The sequence below is a fragment of the Vigna unguiculata genome, chromosome 2 (genome assembly GCF_037176805.1).
Source record: "Vigna unguiculata cultivar grain cowpea cultivar isolate G323 ecotype 2 chromosome 2, ASM3717680v1, whole genome shotgun sequence".
In the NCBI taxonomy this organism is placed as follows: domain Eukaryota; kingdom Viridiplantae; phylum Streptophyta; class Magnoliopsida; order Fabales; family Fabaceae; genus Vigna; species Vigna unguiculata.
This window is the reverse complement of record NC_140793.1, coordinates 29,506,866-29,525,905: the sequence shown is the minus strand read 5'-3', so window position 1 is coordinate 29,525,905 and position 19,040 is coordinate 29,506,866. Positions and strand designations below refer to the sequence as shown.

The 19,040-nt window shown below is 33.1% G+C and overlaps 2 protein-coding genes across 5 annotated transcripts; both read right to left on the bottom strand.

Moving 5' to 3' along the window:
- Window positions 1-200: 200 nt before the first annotated feature.
- LOC114173977 (RING/U-box superfamily protein) lies at window positions 201-5,282 on the bottom strand. Of its 2 annotated transcripts, none has more exons than XM_028058691.2 (6): window positions 4,799-5,282; window positions 2,968-4,011; window positions 2,558-2,752; window positions 2,321-2,451; window positions 1,634-1,744; window positions 201-1,021 (listed from the first exon to the last, which is right to left on the bottom strand). In XM_028058691.2, exons 1-6 carry the CDS (start codon window positions 4,940-4,942, stop codon window positions 961-963), a joined length of 1,686 nt encoding a protein of 561 aa, XP_027914492.1. In that variant the 5' UTR covers window positions 4,943-5,282; the 3' UTR covers window positions 201-960. The 2 variants fall into 2 exon arrangements, with proteins under 2 accessions (XP_027914492.1, XP_027914491.1); XM_028058690.2 differs by having other exon boundaries at window positions 2,321-2,472; window positions 4,799-5,280.
- A 1,707-nt stretch (window positions 5,283-6,989) lies between these two features.
- LOC114173914 (Pectinacetylesterase family protein) lies at window positions 6,990-12,956 on the bottom strand. Of its 3 annotated transcripts, none has more exons than XR_014993060.1 (18): window positions 12,539-12,956; window positions 11,678-11,799; window positions 11,477-11,559; window positions 11,234-11,363; window positions 11,071-11,150; window positions 10,874-10,960; window positions 10,667-10,791; window positions 10,520-10,580; window positions 10,302-10,355; window positions 10,136-10,213; window positions 9,778-9,883; window positions 9,409-9,554; window positions 9,087-9,212; window positions 8,716-8,790; window positions 7,997-8,065; window positions 7,828-7,891; window positions 7,278-7,376; window positions 6,990-7,170 (listed from the first exon to the last, which is right to left on the bottom strand). XR_014993060.1 is itself a non-coding variant. In XM_085669993.1 (13 exons), exons 2-13 carry the CDS (start codon window positions 11,796-11,798, stop codon window positions 9,081-9,083), a joined length of 1,203 nt encoding a protein of 400 aa, XP_085526119.1. In that variant the 5' UTR covers window position 11,799; window positions 12,539-12,944; the 3' UTR covers window positions 8,841-9,080. The 3 variants fall into 3 exon arrangements, 1 of the variants encoding a protein (XP_085526119.1); XR_014993061.1 differs by lacking the exon at window positions 12,539-12,956 and adding an exon at window positions 11,929-12,081; XM_085669993.1 differs by lacking the exons at window positions 6,990-7,170; window positions 7,278-7,376; window positions 7,828-7,891; window positions 7,997-8,065; window positions 8,716-8,790 and having other exon boundaries at window positions 8,841-9,212; window positions 12,539-12,944.
- Between the last annotated feature and the right edge of the window lie 6,084 nt (window positions 12,957-19,040).

Genomic DNA, 19,040 nt, shown 5'->3' with positions numbered 1-19,040 from the left:
AATATCTAAAATGATAATACTAGTTTCCTCAGTGACCCAAAGACATTAAGTAAAAGATGAATGCATAATATTATTGAAAATGACGACTTTTAATTCATTAAAATTTCATTTTGCATTAAATAATTATAACAATTTTGCAAGTGATCTAACAAGGCTGAGAACAGTGAGTGAGACAGCAACATGGAAAATGCATTAGTATATGATGATATAAAATTATAAAAATATTAAGAAAATATTAAAAATTTGACAGATAAATCAAGATAAGTGAGTGATCTAAAATTCAATGAAATGATACTTTAGCCACCCTGCATCATGATCATGCATTGGAAGAACAGGGACAGAACAAATTGTACAACAAAAAAATGTAGACGGTGGTGTTTCAGGTCTGTTAGGAGACAACTACCACTTGTCTCCCCCAGTTTACACGGCAATTCAAATGCTTCTTTCCCTTTTTCCTCTGAAAAGTGAAAAAGGGATATCATCACACGCATGCACCACTGCTTCTGGTTTTGCAGCCACTTGGTTGACTGGTCTACAGAGAAAGAGAATGATTCAGTCAAAGATGCTGTGTTCATCTGCAGTTTCATGGCCAAAAGTGCTCATTTGACATATGCTTTTTTCCCCAAATTTTGTTTAACAAGTGGGGCAAAACAAAGGATGTCGGATATATCATAAGAGAACCTTTTTTTTCTGAAACATAATGGAAAAGAATTTCCATTAAACAATACACCACTGCCCTCCTTTTTGGCATTTGCTTCACCTGGCAATACAGGGTGGTGAGCCAATAGTTCAGTCTATTTCTACCATGGTCTGATTTGTTTATTCAGAAATTGTAGTAAATAATCATTGACAACAATTAGAGTGCTTCTTCTGATGGTGTCACATCAGCTTATGTGCAATCAATGATCAAAGGAGCAATGATTATATCTCAGAGAAGATGTTGATCAAAAATTGGCCACCTTAGTTCTCCCTTGGCAGTGAATCAGATACGCAGATATCCCCTCGACATAGCGGGCACACCCTGTGTATAATATAATAAAAGTTAAAGAGATACACATTTCCAAGCATCTTTAGCACGAGTTGCAAGTAAAGATAATAACATAATGATCATATGAATAGAGGACAACATGGTATCGGGACACATATAGCTCAGTTTTAAGATGCAAAGGAATTTCATCAATTATTATAGTAGGGTCATAAGAATTGCCAAGAATTAAAAACGGTAGAAATCCATAACATCATGATGTCAGAAGGGCATCCAAATCTTCCATTATCCATCTCAGAAAATCATGGTGGTTGGACCACAAGTTGAATAGGTTGAAGAAAACATGGGAAAAGCGAATAAGACCGCAGAACAATTTAGTCAGTATTGTCAATCACCAAAGTTTAGCATCATATAGTTTTGCTGTTTTTACCTGCTTTGTTTTACAGTTTACTCAGTAAAGTGCTTCTAGTCTAAAAAGTTCATGTAAAACTCACTCATCTATGTTCTTTCGGTCCCATTTTAGATAGGTTCCACAGTCCCATGAATGCATAGATGTAACAATAGAAAATTTTACATAAATTTTAAGCTTTTAGTCATAGTAATCCTAAATTAACCAAAAGGGCTCCCAAAATCCTTATATCCACATACCTATGAATCTCCTTCAGCCACTTGTCTATACATGTTGTATGAAATTCATGATGACAAGGCAGAACTCTCATGCTGTCTCCATCTTCATACTCCACAAGGCATATATAACATCTGCAAAAAGTAAAGGCAAAAAGAAAAAGGAAAATTGTTTAGTATAATCCATGTAAGGGAAAAGCTAAACAAGTTTAGTTAGATAGTACTAAATAGGTTTAAAAATAAAAGGCACACCAGCATGTTGACTAAAGAAAGGAAAAGTGGGGGTAAAGGTCACATGCCACGACAAACCAAAAAAAAGAAGACAGTCATGAATAGTTAAAGCTAAATAAATACGCAGCAAGTTACAAAATAACTGGGTATGGAGGTTGGAGGTAAGAGTTTCAAAGTATCTGGTATCAGTTTGCATTTTCATGCCATCATGTAAACATTACGACATCCAAAATTGCATATTAAAACGAATCATGTGTGGCCTCACAAGACATGACTAAATAGTAATTTTCATTGTTCGCTTTCTACGTTTTAACCTTTGTTAGGAAAAGTTGCATGCGTTCTAAAATTTGTTAGACATGTCACACAAGATAATACTTATACAAAATAAATGGAAATGAAAGTGGTCAAGAAAAAGGACAATGAAAAGGCATTTTAAGAAAATGAGTCAACACTGGGAGGAGGTTGAGCTTGAATACTTACTGTACCGGTTCTTCTTGATGTTTGTGCAACTTTGTGTATAATTTGACAGGCAAGGATTCCACAACTTCATTAGGTGCAGGAATGGAACCGATAGATGACACAGAAGGACGAGAAGATAAAACCACAGATTGCTGGTGAATTTCATCCAGAACCTAATTAAAATATGTACAAATATTTAACCTGCATAAATATATAATGAATGGCCACTAGAATAGATAAACAGCACATTAAACTCACTTCAAATAAGGCTTCAGCTAGCATAACAATTCTTGATATGCTTGCTCTAGCATTGGTATCATCATTTGAATTGGTATCCCGAGTATTTGTTCTGCATGCACAACGACCGTTTCTATGTTGACCAGACAAGATACATGATCTGTCATGTCCAGAAAGATTTTCAAACCGGCTACCCAACCGCTGAAGAGCACGGACCTAGACCAATTAAAATTTGCATCATTAACAATGAACAAATTCCAGAGATTGGGAAAGAGAACATGCACAGATGTTTCCATAGAAAAAAATATTAGTCTTGATATTTGTTATTGTTGTTTCTAAAACCTCAAATAATGAGGGAATTCTTGGGTTTGGAAGCATATTATCAGATCATCAGTTAGTTGTTAATAAAAAAGTTCAGAAAATCAACAAACCTGGGACCGAATTCTTCTTCTCCGTTCCAAGAAATTGGACCTATGTTCCAGCAGATCCTGATACCTAGTTTCTCTAGAACGTGAAGTCTCAACTTCATAGTCTTGGATGCCAAACAAGGAGCTAGGTGTACTTGGTAAAGGATATCTAGGTGTAGAAGAATTTGAAGCATTACGACCAGTTGGTGACACTCTTGCTTCTCTATCCCCTACTCGTCTTCCATTCTCTTGGCCAGCATCTCTTACTTCTCTCTCTCGTTGCATAGGGCAAAAGGTGAAGTCTGACAATGTTGATCGGCGGAGAACTCTGTCACGGAGCCTTCCAACACTTAAAGTTCGGCTAAAACGAACATTACGTTCAACAGGTTCTCGAGCTCCATTTCGCCTATCAGTATGTCTAGTCTCAATATTTTCTGTATCAGTATGAATTCTTGGAGAAAAGATGTTGACATCAGGCACTTCTCTTGCACCATTTCCATCTCTACCCACATCCTGGACAGAAGAAACTGGGCGATTACTAGCCAAATTACCAGGTGAAACCAATGCTGGGGCATTAGGACGCAAATTATTAGAAGCTTCTTCATGACACTGCATAGGCACTTGACTAACAAAAGATGCATTGAGCAAATCATTACGGTGCTGAGTTTCATTTCTAGTAATCAAGCTGCCAGGTGGCCTTGGATGCAGACTAAGCTCATCTTCATCATTAAATATTGAGAGATTTGTTGAAGAAACAGGGCAAGGCCTAGATGAACCCAAACTTGTGGTTCTGCTAAGTCTAAAGCTTATATTACCAGGAACAAGGCTAAAGCGAGACAGGAACCGACTTGAGGGGTTCAAGGAGTGGTTTGAAGAAGAATGTGCAGAGCTGCTACCAGTTCTGGATGCACTGTGACGCCACTCTTCAAGGTCAACGTTAGAAGGCACTTCATCAGATTTACCAGGTTTCACCTTTCTAAAAGACTCTGTCTTCCCTTCATCTGAGTCTATTTCATTGCCACTGGTGTATGTCACATCATCTCCATTTACTTTATTCTGATCACAAACCTAAAGCATGTGTTTCAAACTACAGTTAGCCAGTTAGTAAGAAAAAACCTTGACCAATTCCAAAACTTTTCCACTACATGACAGTGACACAAGGAAACAAATGTATGAGAACAAATACGGAAGAGAAACTATTCCATTATATTACTTTTTAAACAAACTTACGGGCATTTCATTGCCTAAAAACAAAATAAGGTGTGATAGAACAATGAGGCTAATAGTAAGACAGAGGCATAGGTGTTAAGAAAGTCCTAATACACCCCACCAATCAAAAGTTTAAAAATTTGCAAGTTGTAACAGAATCACAATGCATTATAATTGTTTTTGCAGATTTCAGATTTCACCCACAAACCAAAATGGTTCTGCCACATTTCAGATTTCACCCATAAACCAATTGGCATTAGGCGAGTTTCCCCAATACAAGAATCGAGGCAGAGTAACCAGTACTTTCCAACAATTCCATTGTTTATCAGGAATTCAATGCATAATTAGCTGTTTCATTGCTGTATAAATACTATTGCATCCTTCAAGAACCTTATTAAATTACGTCATCTCTTCCATTAAGAATCGATTTGTTAGGAGTCTCACCAGTAAATCACGAAACCCAGTAGCTTTCAAACACCTTTGAAAGTAACGGCAAAATCAATCACGTAATATTTGGTTTTAAAATATAAATAAAGGTAAACTTAATGAAAATTTTGAAAATAATTATCCTTTAAATTAAAATCTAATTGACGTAACACTGAAAAGGATGCGAAAAAGTTTGAAAAACCAAGGAAGTTAGTATTACCTGGTCGTCACTATCAATGTCACGAGATCCAGACGACGTTCCCAGACAATAAGATGGGAAACCTCTGTGCCCCTTAGATCGACCCTTCCTGAAACTCCCCGAAGACGACGACGATGACCTGGCTTTGCTGCCACTGGACCCCATCTTCCTCTCCCAGCAACCAAAAACCCGGCAAAAGAAAAATGCGTTTGGGAGTACCCAAATGGAGCAAACGGCAAGACCCAGATATCAAAATGCGGTTTTTTTGAGATCCCGGGTGGTTCAGATCTACAGAGAAGGGAAAGTAAAGTGAGATTTTTGCGGGATGTTGTGGTGCATTGGATTGAAGTGTCTGAATTTTTTGAATGCGAATATGTGAATAAGAAGAGAGAAGGGAAAAGAAGAGGGTAAAGAGGGAAAAGATAGTGTGGTGGTGATGGGAGTAGCTGAGGGAATGAGACAAAGCAACTCGCAGGGAAACGGAAAAGGAGGCTTTTTTTGTAAGAAAAGTGGCGAGAACATAAAATAATAAACAAGCAAAATAAAGTAGTAGCTGTTTTCTACACTTTAATTTAATTCAATAAATAACACTCATAATGTTAAACAATTTCTGTAATGCCATATCCAATAACTCATGATCATAGCAGAGTTTTTGTTCTTACAAAAACTACAGTGGATTAAATTTAAATTTGAATTTGTAGTTTAATTTAAGAAGAAAAATGGCATTTAATTTTTGTGTGCCCCCACGATTCTGGGGATTAAAATATAGGTGTCTCTGGTGTACGATGAGTGCAGCGTGTCTTTCAATCGCATTCAATTTCACAAATCAGGTGGAGCTGCCCCCAACACAACACCTTTTTTTTTTCTTTCATTTTACCTTATTTCAACACTGAATCTCGCACGTCTTTTGTTTTCAACCTTTTGTTTTTGTTGGAAAAACACCGTACTTACACTCACATGGTAACGGTAACTAACTTAACTCCCGTTAGGAACGCTTCTGTGAAAAAAAAAACATTTACAATAGAAAATGATATTAAAGGGAGAAAAAGAACAAATTTAAATCTTTAATTTATTTTATACTCATTGTGTTGAAATAAATATTACCTAATAGTAATAATAAAATGGTTAATTTGACCTACTCTATGTTTCTTTTATTATTAATTATTAATGTGTTACAGAACCTGAGATGTATTTCCTTCCAAACCCACCTAAAAGAACGTGTCGTGTTCAACATAACCTAAAGAAAAGGTCTGAAAAAGTTTTTTTTTTCATCTTTTGAAAGACAAACGTTAATTGGTTTGAAAATTAAAACAAAAAATTAGTGGAAATCGTTAAAGAGTCATCTCTTTCCAAACGTTGTATTTACGTTAAAGAGTCTTTGAGATGGAATTAAATTGACTGATTAAAGGTTATATTACTAAGGTGAATTAATAAGAAAATTATGGAACTATTTAACAAGTTTTAAATAATCTCCTATGTGTTTCAAATCTATAATTTATATTAAAAAATGTTTGAAAATTTTAAATTTCAATTATAAATTACTTGTAAGTTTATGACCCGGGTGATATTTTAGTGTCCCACCAAATTCAGATGGTAACATCAAAGACACATATACGTAAAGTCCAAATCAATCCAAGATGATGGATTAGATAATACACGAATTATTCAACAGTTTACTAATTAATTTAACCTTTTATGTTTTGTTTTTTATTTTTATTTTTGTGGTTTCCCTAAGAGGATGATTTAATTATTCTGTCACACCACATTCGAAAGGTAATGTCAAAGGCACAGATACATAAACTCCAAATATATGCAGCATGATGAATCAGATAACATATCAACATGGTCTACATCATTTTGATATATGCATATATCTGTATCACTTGAAACTCAAAAAATTGTTCATGGATGTTGCTAGAGATGAACAAATAATTGAAAGAAGACAAATTTCAGATTACTAAAGAAAATGATATCAGAATTTTGTTTAAACTATAATGACTTTAACAGTAACTCTTTATGACAGTTTAACTTTTACGTTTAAGCAGTGATAAGAAAAAAAACTTGGTGTTTCAGCAATGTTGGTGATGAATGGATACAATAATAGTGGATATGGATGCACTAGTTATGTGTGTTGATAACCCATTAGTGGCTAGTGGAGCTCTTATCTTAAAGCCTCATAGAAAATCTTACAATGATGATGTCACTACAGAGATATGAAAATGATCATATGATCTTTTTATTTTATTTTGTATTCTTTTTACAAGTTGAGCCTTCAAAACTATAATGAGCAAATATTACAGAAAGAACCAAAACAAAACAAAACAAAGTGTCTAGTAGGTGCAAGATACTGAGCCAATGGAACTTCTTCACACCAGTTGAACTAATAGATCAGTCTGCAAAGTGAGAAAAACAAATGAATTGCATAAATGTTTCTCATAATAGAACAGAAACACCAGAACATCCTCTCTCCCAGAAAATAATTATTTAGGTTCAAGCTTACTCTGCTGAATAATTATGAAGCTGTGTCTGGAATTTATTGCAGTCTGTACAAGGCCACAAAATTGTTCAATCCAATGGGATTGGCTTTTTCCTGCTTCCTCTGCACAACCAGCACCCAATTGATCAATCCATTATTTCTAACCAACAAAAGGAAAAATCCAACAGCAGTTCCTTAACAAAGTCAACAGAAAGTTTACCAGACAACAACTGAAAACTCTCAACAAAATAAGGTACTAAATTTCAACCACTGATTTTCAAACAACACCCAGAATTTTGATAATCTAAATCCAAGCAAAAACTTTGTTAGAACAAACTAGCGAATCATACAATATCCACAAGACCCAGAACAGCTTTACTGTGAATAGGGTCATAGACCCTGTGGTACTAACAAGGACTGTGGTCCCATGAATTGAATTGGGAAACTGTTACTGAACTAGTGCAAGAAGCAAGAGGATTCTATCACTATTAGCTTTGGAAACTACTCCAACAAAATTCACACCAGTCGTAAGTTCACAACAATAAATCATGAATTCATAATTGACCCTTCTTACATGGAAGACAGTGGAAGAGATGGTCCAGCCGTGTCAGAATTCAAACCAGCTTTTATATGATGATCTACAAGATGCAAGAAGGACCCATATAAATGTCACCCCTCTGCAGAATTTATGAACTAATAATTGAAAGAAGAAAAAAAAAACAGCTTTAAACATTCATGTTTACCATAAGACCCAACGTTAGTAGAAGCCCATTGATCCCTCCATTAATGCACACCAGCTCAATCCATCGTGCCTAGAAATGGAATAGAAACATTAAGTAAACAAAGTTCAAGTTTCCTCGTTCAGGAGCATAATACAGTCAAAATAAAATTACAAGAATACCGAAAAAGATGTTTTCACAAACGAATCGACAAATAAATAAATAGTATACATGTACGTGTGTTTATACTGTATAAAACATGGTGCCGATGATTTAAATATGAACATGCGAATCACCAAAATCCAGACATAGATGTTTTTTTACTTTGGTTACCCCAGTGAGAAGAAGTTGTAGAAAAACGACATGATTGAATAAGGTAAACGACAAGACAGGTTACAAAGCTAACGCCGCTTCAAACGATACGATTCCGGCCAAGGTGAATTTAGTTCGCGGCGACGAGCGACGGCGATCAGAGCTTCGAGAGATGAAAATTGAGAAAGGACAATTGCAATCGCTCAAAGCGCGTGTTTAATTAAATTTATGACGATTTGATTTGAGAAAATATGGCACTATATTAATCAATAATATAAGATATTTATGTTAATAATATTTTTTTAATACCACAATCAATGATTGAAGCAATTTGCATTGTGGTATACTTCAGTTTTTTCCCGTGTCTGGTTCCAACCCCTGGAATAAAATGAGTGGTTCATAGCAGAATACTGCAACTAAGCTCAGCTCACCTTGTTTGTTGTTAGTTTCGGAAAATTGAGCTTTCTGGCTGATGCATCTGACGTTCCTTTCGAGGTCACATTTTTCTAACATTCACACAACACATAAAGCTCTTACACATCAAGTAACAGAAGCATAGAAAGAATATACTATCACTAGTTTTTATTAAGAATAAGTGGCATTAAACAATGGTGGAGGTAGTACACCCAGCACACAAGTTCAGTGCAGTGGTGGCATTTCCTTATTTTGATGGCCTAATAGAATTGGAAATCATATTTTCTTATTCAATCTGATGTTGCTAACCAATAACTAATAAGTGTGGTTTTTAGGAATGGTAGAAATAAATGTTTGCTAAATTTTGATGAAATTAATGTATCTATACTCCTTGGTGGCCGTCTTGTGGTTCGAAAACGCGGTTGTGACATGTGGGGTTGCAGGGGTAAGGGCAATCTATCTGATGGAAAGTCCTTCTTTCATAAAACCAGTCTGCTACAGCCTTTGCAATTGTCTGCAGAGTGTTATGCAGACAAGTCAGCATATGAAGGAAAGACAATAAAATTTGAAGGTTTGGACATCACAAGGATTATAAATAAAAATTTGAAGAAACTATAACTAAAACTTGGTATATTTATAGAGATGGAAAAATGTTTGTATGTTATATTTTCTGAAGAGGGGGTGGGGGTTTAGAAAATGCAGCTTCTTACTGTCTTTTCCAGCTCTGGAGAATCACTTCTCAACCATGTTTCCTGCATTTCAGTTTGGCAGTGAGCATAGCAAGAGTCTATGAACATTCCTTTGTATGAAGAGTTGCCTAGCACTGTCAATGCCCTTAAGAATTCTGTCCTGAAGCCTGAAAATCAAACCATGTATGAAAGTGAGGTCATTGAAATCAGGAATTTCATTGGCCCTTAAAAGCTTTGACAAAAGTTCAGATATGCAACGTATGATATTGTGATCTCAGTAAGTTGTAATGATAGACAGCATTCTGAGGGTGATTTTATAAAATAAAATTTCTCAGTTTGGATTTTACCATGATTCTACGGGACACAAATAATTAATATATGAATATTCACCTTGCATTAGATCTAGTTGATCAGGTGAGCAGTTGTTTATATCAAGTTTACAGCTATGCCAATGCCCATCAGGATCAGCAACACCAGGTGCCAAAATGTTCTTAATCTGAATCAAAACAAATCTGAGGATCAGGGAAAGGACTAGAAAGATCTCTCCAGTTATTAAGAGCTAGTAGCAAAACATCCAATGATAGAAATCTTGAGAAGATTACGTAGAATAATCTTGGTTCAACTTCTGATACAAAGTTTATTTTGCATATGAAACCACAAGAGTTTTATTTTGCATGACCAAAACACTAAAAAAGGAACACCACTCTGCAAATACACTCATGTATCTTGAGCAAAAGAATTATCTGACCTGCCATGAGTCGTATGCGGCGTTTACAAAGAAGATTGGCGTAGTGATATGTGATGCCAAGTATTGTGGGAAAAAGCACTGCAAGATTGTTCAGAAATCAGAAGTATTAGTAACATCAAAGAGGGAATTGCAAAGGTAGAAAGATAAAACTGATTCATAAACTTACTAGCTTTGGACTAAGTCTTGAAGTGCATGACTGAGGTAAATTCCTAGCAGAGCCCTATTAGAATTAGAATGAAAAAAAGAAAAGAAAAGTCAGACTTGAATATTTTAGATCTTCCGTAGAAGTTTCATAAAATTATCTTGAAAATGAAAGAGGGAAAACATTAGAACACAGCATATGCCAAAATGGAAATTGCTCAGACAAAAGGAAAGGAGTGGTACATGCGTAGCAACAACTTGACCGAAGTACTGTTGAATGTGGTATGCCCCAGTGACATCCCTTCTGTTAACAGTAACATATTGAATCATAAAATGATCTAAGGAACTCTTGATATTTTAGGAAGAGGCAAAGTAAAAGCATCAACTTACGCATTGATAAAATAACCAGCATCTGAGAGGCATTTCACTCTGGCTCCAATAGGTAATAGAGCTCCAAAGCGATCACAATGCAGTACTGAAGTTAATCCTCCAGCTGAACATCCAGAAATAATAGCCTGTAGTTACAAGTTATGGTGAGTGAATGAAAAAAACAATAAAGAGGAAGAAAAAGAGTTACAAAACACCAACGTTTCTTACATTTCGAGCATTTTTCATTCCTTTTGCTAGTAAATCCTCCATGACAGCAGCAAAAATCCTTGCTCCTCTAAAGTGCAACTTAGTAACCTATTTTTTTACACACCACAGTATTAAAGATTAACCAGAATGATGACTCGTGACTAATATTTTGATTAAATTTTAGATGCCAAAGTCCCTTAGATTTTAGCTGAACTTACTGGATTTACTTCTTCTACATCACCAGTAAAAGATGAACCATCGCAATACCTAACCTTGACTCTGTTCCAGTTGTAGAAATCTGTAATTTACAACACCAGTTAGAAAGTTAAATGAAGGCTAGATTGATGAAGAGAAACAAGAGTTTTGACCAGTGGGAAAGACCTGGATTAAACATTTGCCTGTTACTCATAATTCCCGAAAAGGCAATTTGCTTTGCCATTTGCTTAGATGAACCTAAACGATTGGTCTTGCGAGAGAGACAAGTGGTGACATTGTTGCACCATCCTCCTCCCTAGTAGAAACAAAAATAGATGAAGAACAAATAAAGATAAAACTTCTATAACTTGTCAAAAAAAGTCAGATAAAACATTGAACCAAATTTGATAGTTGTAGAGAGGAACAAACCTCAAAAGCAACCAACCAACTGTTAATCCCTTTTCCAGATCCCTTGTCAAAATGGTAAGCTGGTGGACTCCCATCCAAACAAACTGCACAATATTTTGAAATTCAATTTCCCAATTATTATAAACATCATTGAAAATAATAAGCATGATGTTAAGAGCACAATTAATTAATATATGAAAAGACAGAACAAAATTTCCTAACCTGCTCCTTTTGCTACAGCGCTCTGAAGATAGGTGATTGGCACATAAGAAGCCTCTGCTATCAGCAACAGCAGTGCACAAACCAGAAGGTTCAACCACTGTCTTATTCTCCCACCCTCCATTCTGCACAAATCCAACAAATAGAAAACGATAAACATACATATATAGAAAAAACAGAGTAAGATCTTTCCATCGATATATAAGTAAAAATTCATCTTTCTAATTCCCTTTTCACTTCGACCTAACACTCACCGAAAAAGGATCTATTCATGCAGTTGGTATTTCAAAAATCGTAGAGCCAAAAAGTTTGATTTCCTATAGAAGAACTTAGATGAATTTATGACTTGTGTGCGAATATTGCTTTCCTTCCACGGCGAAAAAACCCAATGCCCCTATTCCCACTAGTCTCCACACACACACAAACAAATCCAAAAACCTGCATTTTCATTGACGTGGTTCTCAATTGGAGTCAGCCACAGTCGTGATCCTTGATATTGCCAGAAACTATATACACATGTGCCATAATTGCAGTTACAGCGACTAAAAAAACTCCGATGTTGTGATAAAAAATGGTGAAACAAACAGCTTCCTAAAATCTTGATTTCCGTTTATTTATTTCTGTCATCACTAGAAATTAATGCAACAACGTGAAGGAAGCATTGCCCTGCACAGGTTTGCTGTAAGTTTCACAAAATGAATCACAAACACAATCACTGATCCATTCCATTCCAATAACTAATCGCATATTCTAAGGCAAAGGCAGATCAGAATCTTCACAACAACCCCACAAACATTCAGATGATCAAAGACAAAACGAAAAAGATAAAAGTTTGTGTATGAGTATAAACGCTAGCAGGTGTACCTGAGATGGAGAATGGGTTGGGGAAACAAGGTGAAGAAACTCTGAAGAAGGTTTGTTAATGAAAGGCAATTGAAGGTGGTGAAGGCTTATAAGGTTGGTGAAGAAACACAGTGTAACTAACAATGGTTAAGAAGTCTGTTTCTGCAACAGTGTTGGGTGGAGAATGGTTGTGCAGAGAGAATAGAGTCTTAAATCTTCTTCAGTCTAAGTAATGGAATTATGGTGTCAGTTAGTTCTGTGAGTACAAAGGTTTTTTTTTTGTTTCAGTTTGGTCAGAAAAACCCAGGGCCGACACTCATTTGCTCAAAAACCACACCAAAAAAATGTGATAATTTATATTTTTCTGTGAAAGAATGTGCAGATTTATATAGTAAAGTTCTTTACTTGTTTTTAAGAAGAAAAAGAAAAATGAGTGACAGTCCGACATAGTAAACCTAGTCGCAGAATGTCCTTAAATTGGGATCTAAGTTCAAAGATAGAAAATTTTAGTTTATGAAGAAAATCAGAATTTTTCACGGTGCTGGTGTTTTCTGCCCTCTAATAACTTTATTAAATAATAATTACGGCAATAAGAATATTGAAGCTGTCTCTGGGGCTCCGGGGTCCGACCCGAATGTTTCTTGTGAAAAGCATCGAATCTTATCGTTGTTTAGTGTTCCCACATGAACGAGTGGTTCAAATGTGCAACCTTGGCGCCGACTAAATAAAAGTTTGGAACAAAACCCTAACAATATTCTCCTGTGCACGCTCCTTTTCTCATCATCATGAGCTCGCCTCTCTCTGTCTCCACTTTTTTCCTTTGACAAAATTCTAGGGTTTTCAGTTTCACAAAACACATTCTCAGCACGGTGATGATGATGTTGTTCTTCTAAGATTGTCTTTGCGAAAAAAAAAGGTAAACATGCATCGAACGTAAATTATTGCTTTCTGGGAGAGACATTTCGGCATGCATTCGTCTCCATTGATCGATGTAATGATGTCAAAATTTTGCAATTTAAAATGAATTTTGAAATAAAAAAAAATGTATAGAGAAATTAAAATGTTAAGGGCATGATTGGATTGTAAAGTGGGTGTGGGAAAAGTTGGGAATTTGGTAGCAATGTTGAGGTACAAAAAGTGGAACGCGTTTGACGGTGAATTCTTAAATACCACATCACAGTTTCACTAAACAACAGTTTCATGGATGATGTTTTGTTATATTCCCATTAATGAGAAAGCTGTCATCCAATGGCACCAAAAGCCACCAACCTCCTTTTCTTGTCTTTCTTTTCACCTTTGTGTGCCAAACGCAAAAGCACTTTCTAACTCCCTTCAAATCAAGGGATTAGGATAGCCCAACCTCTTCTCCCCAACCCAAATCATCCCCAATTAATTCAATAAACATGTTAATACATTGTTGATAGTGAAGAATTGGTAAAGCATTATTGATGATGAAAATTAATTCAGTCAAATCTTAATTAAAGGTTACTAAACTATCTAACTAGCACTAGACTGTATTTACTCTTTGAATTATACCTTGTAACTTCAATTAAAATTTTGATGAGAGAGGATTTGCTGAGTTGTAATCTTTATGATAAATTCTCTCGTCGTAAATGTAAATTAAAATTACTATTTTTTATTATTATTTGTTATATAATAGATAATTTATCAGTTGTAGATCTAAGATTTTAAGTGAGAAGACAAATCAAATGGTATATTTATACATATTCTCAACTACACACGAGTTTATTATAGAATAACGGTCAGCAAATTTAAATATATAAAATCAAGGAGGGGTAGGCAAAATTTTATTTTTTCAAATACTTAGTAATAATTTTAACAAAATCATGGAGTACACTTACACACTTTGGTATACACATAGGTATGCCAGTGTACTCTAATGTGAATTCTGAAATTGTGAACTATTTTTTTATATTGATAGATTTATTTTATCTGAATATTATAATATAGGATATTCTCCACCATTTCAAAACAACAATCAACCTGGCTTCTTGTATGTTTTTTCTTTTTACTTATTGAAATGAGGTATATGGATGTCTAGTTACGGAGATACATTAAGAATAGTATTTTTATTGAAAAAAATCATTGGTCCTCGAAGATGATATGAAGATATTGATTATTGATCAAACAAGATGAAGAGTTAACTACAAAAAATTCTCTGACTCTCTGACGCTTAGGTAAATAAAAACATAAAATATTTGAATATATAAAATGAGTATGTGAAAAAATTGAGTAATTAATGCATGTGTTGAATTTAATGACAAAAGTGGACAAAAAATGTAAATTGTCAAATAAAATTAATTGAGAATATTTTCTATTTGATGTATCATTTTTATGTGCACCAATAATCAGATTTAATGAAATTTGTGGTATCTTATACTTGTAATTATATTTATTATGGTTTAATCTTTTGTGATATACTATAATTATATTTATTAGGAGAATAATATATACGTGATATTATGAGAATAATTATATTAATTTAATAAAATGATTACGAGAAAGAATTAAGTAATTACTCCTATGTTGAATCTATAGGGAGTAGCGGACAAAAAATGTAAATTTTCAAACAAAATTAATTGAGAATATATTTGCTATTTGATTTATCATTTTATGTGCATCGATCATCAGATTTAATGATATTCAAGATATATTATGTTCATAAGTATATTTAGTATGTGTAATATTATGTAATATAATATAATTACATTTATTACAACAATAATAATATGTACATAATATTATGAGACAAATTATATTAATTAAATATTATTTTTCAGCTCAATTGAAAATGGAAGTATAAATAAAAACTTACACATTAAGTATTCGAGCAAGGATTTTGAAAAAATATACCAATGGTCATTGGCTAAAACAAGAAGAAAAAAAATACAACAAGTGAATGTGAGACTATTTAGTTATGAAAATTTTATTATTGAAGTTCTTCACAAATTCTTAAACTATATTATTGTATATAACTCATCAAGTATAAGTTTACAATTTATACATAATTTAATTATTGTCAAAGATGTTACAATAGAAATGGTTCTATAAATGAAGATGATTTTATTTAATTTATTCTAATAATTTAAGTTGTCAAAATCAATTAACTCCATCGTCTTGATCCACATTTCGAATTGAGTTTTAAATAAGTTAATTGAACTTACTTTATAGCGAGTCATGAATTTTTTAATTCGATCATTGAAAATTTAATTTGATTAGCTATAAATATATTGCAATGAGTCAACTTTAGACGACTAAAATACATGTTGAAATATTATTGAATCAATTATTACAAACTAACAAGGTGTATTTTGTTATAAGTTTCATTTCTGACCATATATATAATTTTAATTAATGCATAAAGACAAATCCCACTTCAATATTTTTTAAAAGTAATTAATCAATATTAAACCATTGCTTAGGAATAATATACTTGGTAGACCAAAACAATAATTTTTACAATTATGTTAAATATTTTAAAAAATAGTTACTGTTCATTTGACTGAAACAATATTAATAGTAGAAGAAGACATGGTTGTTTATGAAAAGAATATATCTGAATACATTGATTACAAGTCTTAATCGATGGTTGATGAGAATCTTGCAGAAATAATTAATGTTAATGATTTGTCTAAGCAAAAGCAGATAAGCATAGAGAAATTATATATGTAGGAGGCAAGGCATATGCGAGATGGAACAAAGTGGCAGCTCAAAAATTTAAGTGCTTCTCATGGGACATGTGATGGCCAAATGCATTTAATATGGAACCACCGGGAGTTGAGAGAGAACGCGGAAAGCGAAAGTGGAAAAGGACTTGTTTGGATAACATGAGAAGCACGTTAGAAGAAAGCAATCGCAAAACGTCACTGGAAAAAAACAATGAGGATGGTAAACCTAACTCTGCAGTTCCTCCCTCACTTGTTATTTGTTCCATATATAATATATTAATTCAGTTGGTTTAACTAACGGAACAAGTAAGGGAGCCACCAAACTGCACCTGCAAGTTATTCAATCACCAGAATAAGCAACTGCTTAACATGCTTAAGAGGAAACGTGCTTCTGAGAATTTCTGTGGTGCCCGTTATGTGTTATTTAAATCAATTAATGGCATTCACCGCGGTCGATATCTGTCTTTTCTTATGACAAATGTTGTGAATCCAACTTCATATTTTAAAAATAATTCTCAATATGGACATCGAACATGTTTATTATGGTAATTAATGTTAATAGACTTTCATTTGATGGAGTCCAGATAAAACGATTTAAGAATATACAAGTGGATGTAAACTTCTTACAAGTCGGTTTTGTGAGGTTAAGTTAGGTTTAATGTTCACCTCCTAATATGATATTAGAGTCATAGTTAACATCTATCTTAATAATATTTGATATTTTATTCATTCTATTGCGTCACCTACTATGGAAAAATTTATTGTTTGTTGGGTATATTGCCACTATCAGGCCACTTATTTATGTATAGTTCTACTTAATTTGAGATATAAAACGATTTAAAAAATATATAAATGAGTACAAACCTCATTTTATAAGTCAGTTTTATGAGGTTAGGATAGGCTTAACTCCACTTCCTAATATTTGTTAACTTTTTTTTTAAATGGATTTACTATGAAAAAAAAAATGGAATAGGTAGGTGAAGAAAGTAAATGAAAGCTTGTGGTAAAGTTCGAAACTGTTTAATGGGAACGAATACTAAAACACAAAGTAAAAATAATACTTAATTGATGAGAAGTGGTAGACGACAAACGAATAAGGACTTAAGATTTCAAACCATATTCTTAAATAAATTTCAGAAAAAAAAATGTCATTATGCGATCTTATCGTAAATGGATCAATAATTGGACACTCCAATGGAAAATAGCGAGTGGATGACAATGGCATGCGATTTGATTAAAATCACAATATATATATTATGTTATTTTATAGGTATGAACACTGAAATACAGTGATGTTATTATTGGGTTTGAATTTGAAACATAAACATGTCATCATGAAACCTAATTGTCTTCATCAGAAAACATGTCCCACAGAAAAAGCCTTGAATGAATGCGCAGAAATAATATTAATGGGTGATAGATGAATGTGAATCTGTTGCACCAAATGGTGGAAAGTGATAATGGAAAAGAAGATTATGTCCACTGAGCTTGTTGCCATTTTATAAAACGAAAATTGAAGACTTGTTTGCTACGGAACTGGAATCTTTATAATCTAAATTGACCAATGAATTGCTTCAGCTTATCCACACTCTGGTTTTGAAGTCAAATACAGTGTCATGTCAATAAAAACTCCATTTATAGGTAAACAAAATTGGTCATTTTCATAAAATCACGGGTCATTTCTTTCTGTACTCCTGTAACTCCCACTTTTATAATCCTAAATTTACCTTTCTCACTTTTAGTTTTAGTCGAGGACTGTGTACATAGAGGGATTTTTATTATATATGATTAACATTAATAATTTCACATTGATTATAAATGAGAAATTAGAGTATTATACAAGGATAAAGATTTATATAAACCCACTGTCTTTAAAGTTTTAGATCGATAATGATGTCAATTCTTTATACTCAGGTTTCATTAGTATTGTATCTTTTCAGTGATATGAAAAGACTTTCATTAAAGGAAAAATGTACCAAAATATATATATATATATATATATATATATATATATATATTTATATATATATTCTAAAAGAAAAATCTTGGACCGTCGAATTTAGAGCGTATTTAAAAAAAAAAATCTCTGAGAAAAGGCAACACTCAATTGGAGGAGAAGCGATTGAAAAAAAATGTTTTGTTGGCTTTAATCGAGTATATGAGATACACAAATGAACTCATGTCCATGGATATAATCAAAACTTGTTTTCATTTTGATAAGAAAATTATGTTCCAATAGCAATCTCATTACTCGTATTTGTTCTCATCATCGTTTTCATTTTAAATTACTAAAAAAAATGATTAATTTATGAACTAATATAAAAAACTCACGTAAGTTTTTACATTTTCTATAATTAGATTATCTTCTGCGTGTGTTTAGTTTACTTTTATTTAATTTTCGATATTTATACAATTGTAATATTTTGTCTTATATTTGAAATTGAATACAAAATAAAATATGTATATAAAAAAGTGTATATTTTTAACATTTAATACTTAATAATATGATTTATTGTAAAAAATTATATTTAATTAGTATTTAAAATAGTAAAAATGTTAAATATATTTTTGGTCTTTAACTTAGTGAAAATTAAAATTAGTCTAGAAACTTTGATCCAACTTAGTTTCTGAACCAAATTTAGTCATTTTAACCAAATTTTATTAAGTTTATTTAACGTTTCAAACACGTTTATCAGCTAAGTAAACATATGTCAATCTGTGTAAACAACTCAAATATTATCATAAAACACGTTTGAAAGACTAAATTTACACAATTCTAAAGTTTAAAAGACTAAATTGAGTCAAATTTTTAAAAAAGAAACTAATTACATTTT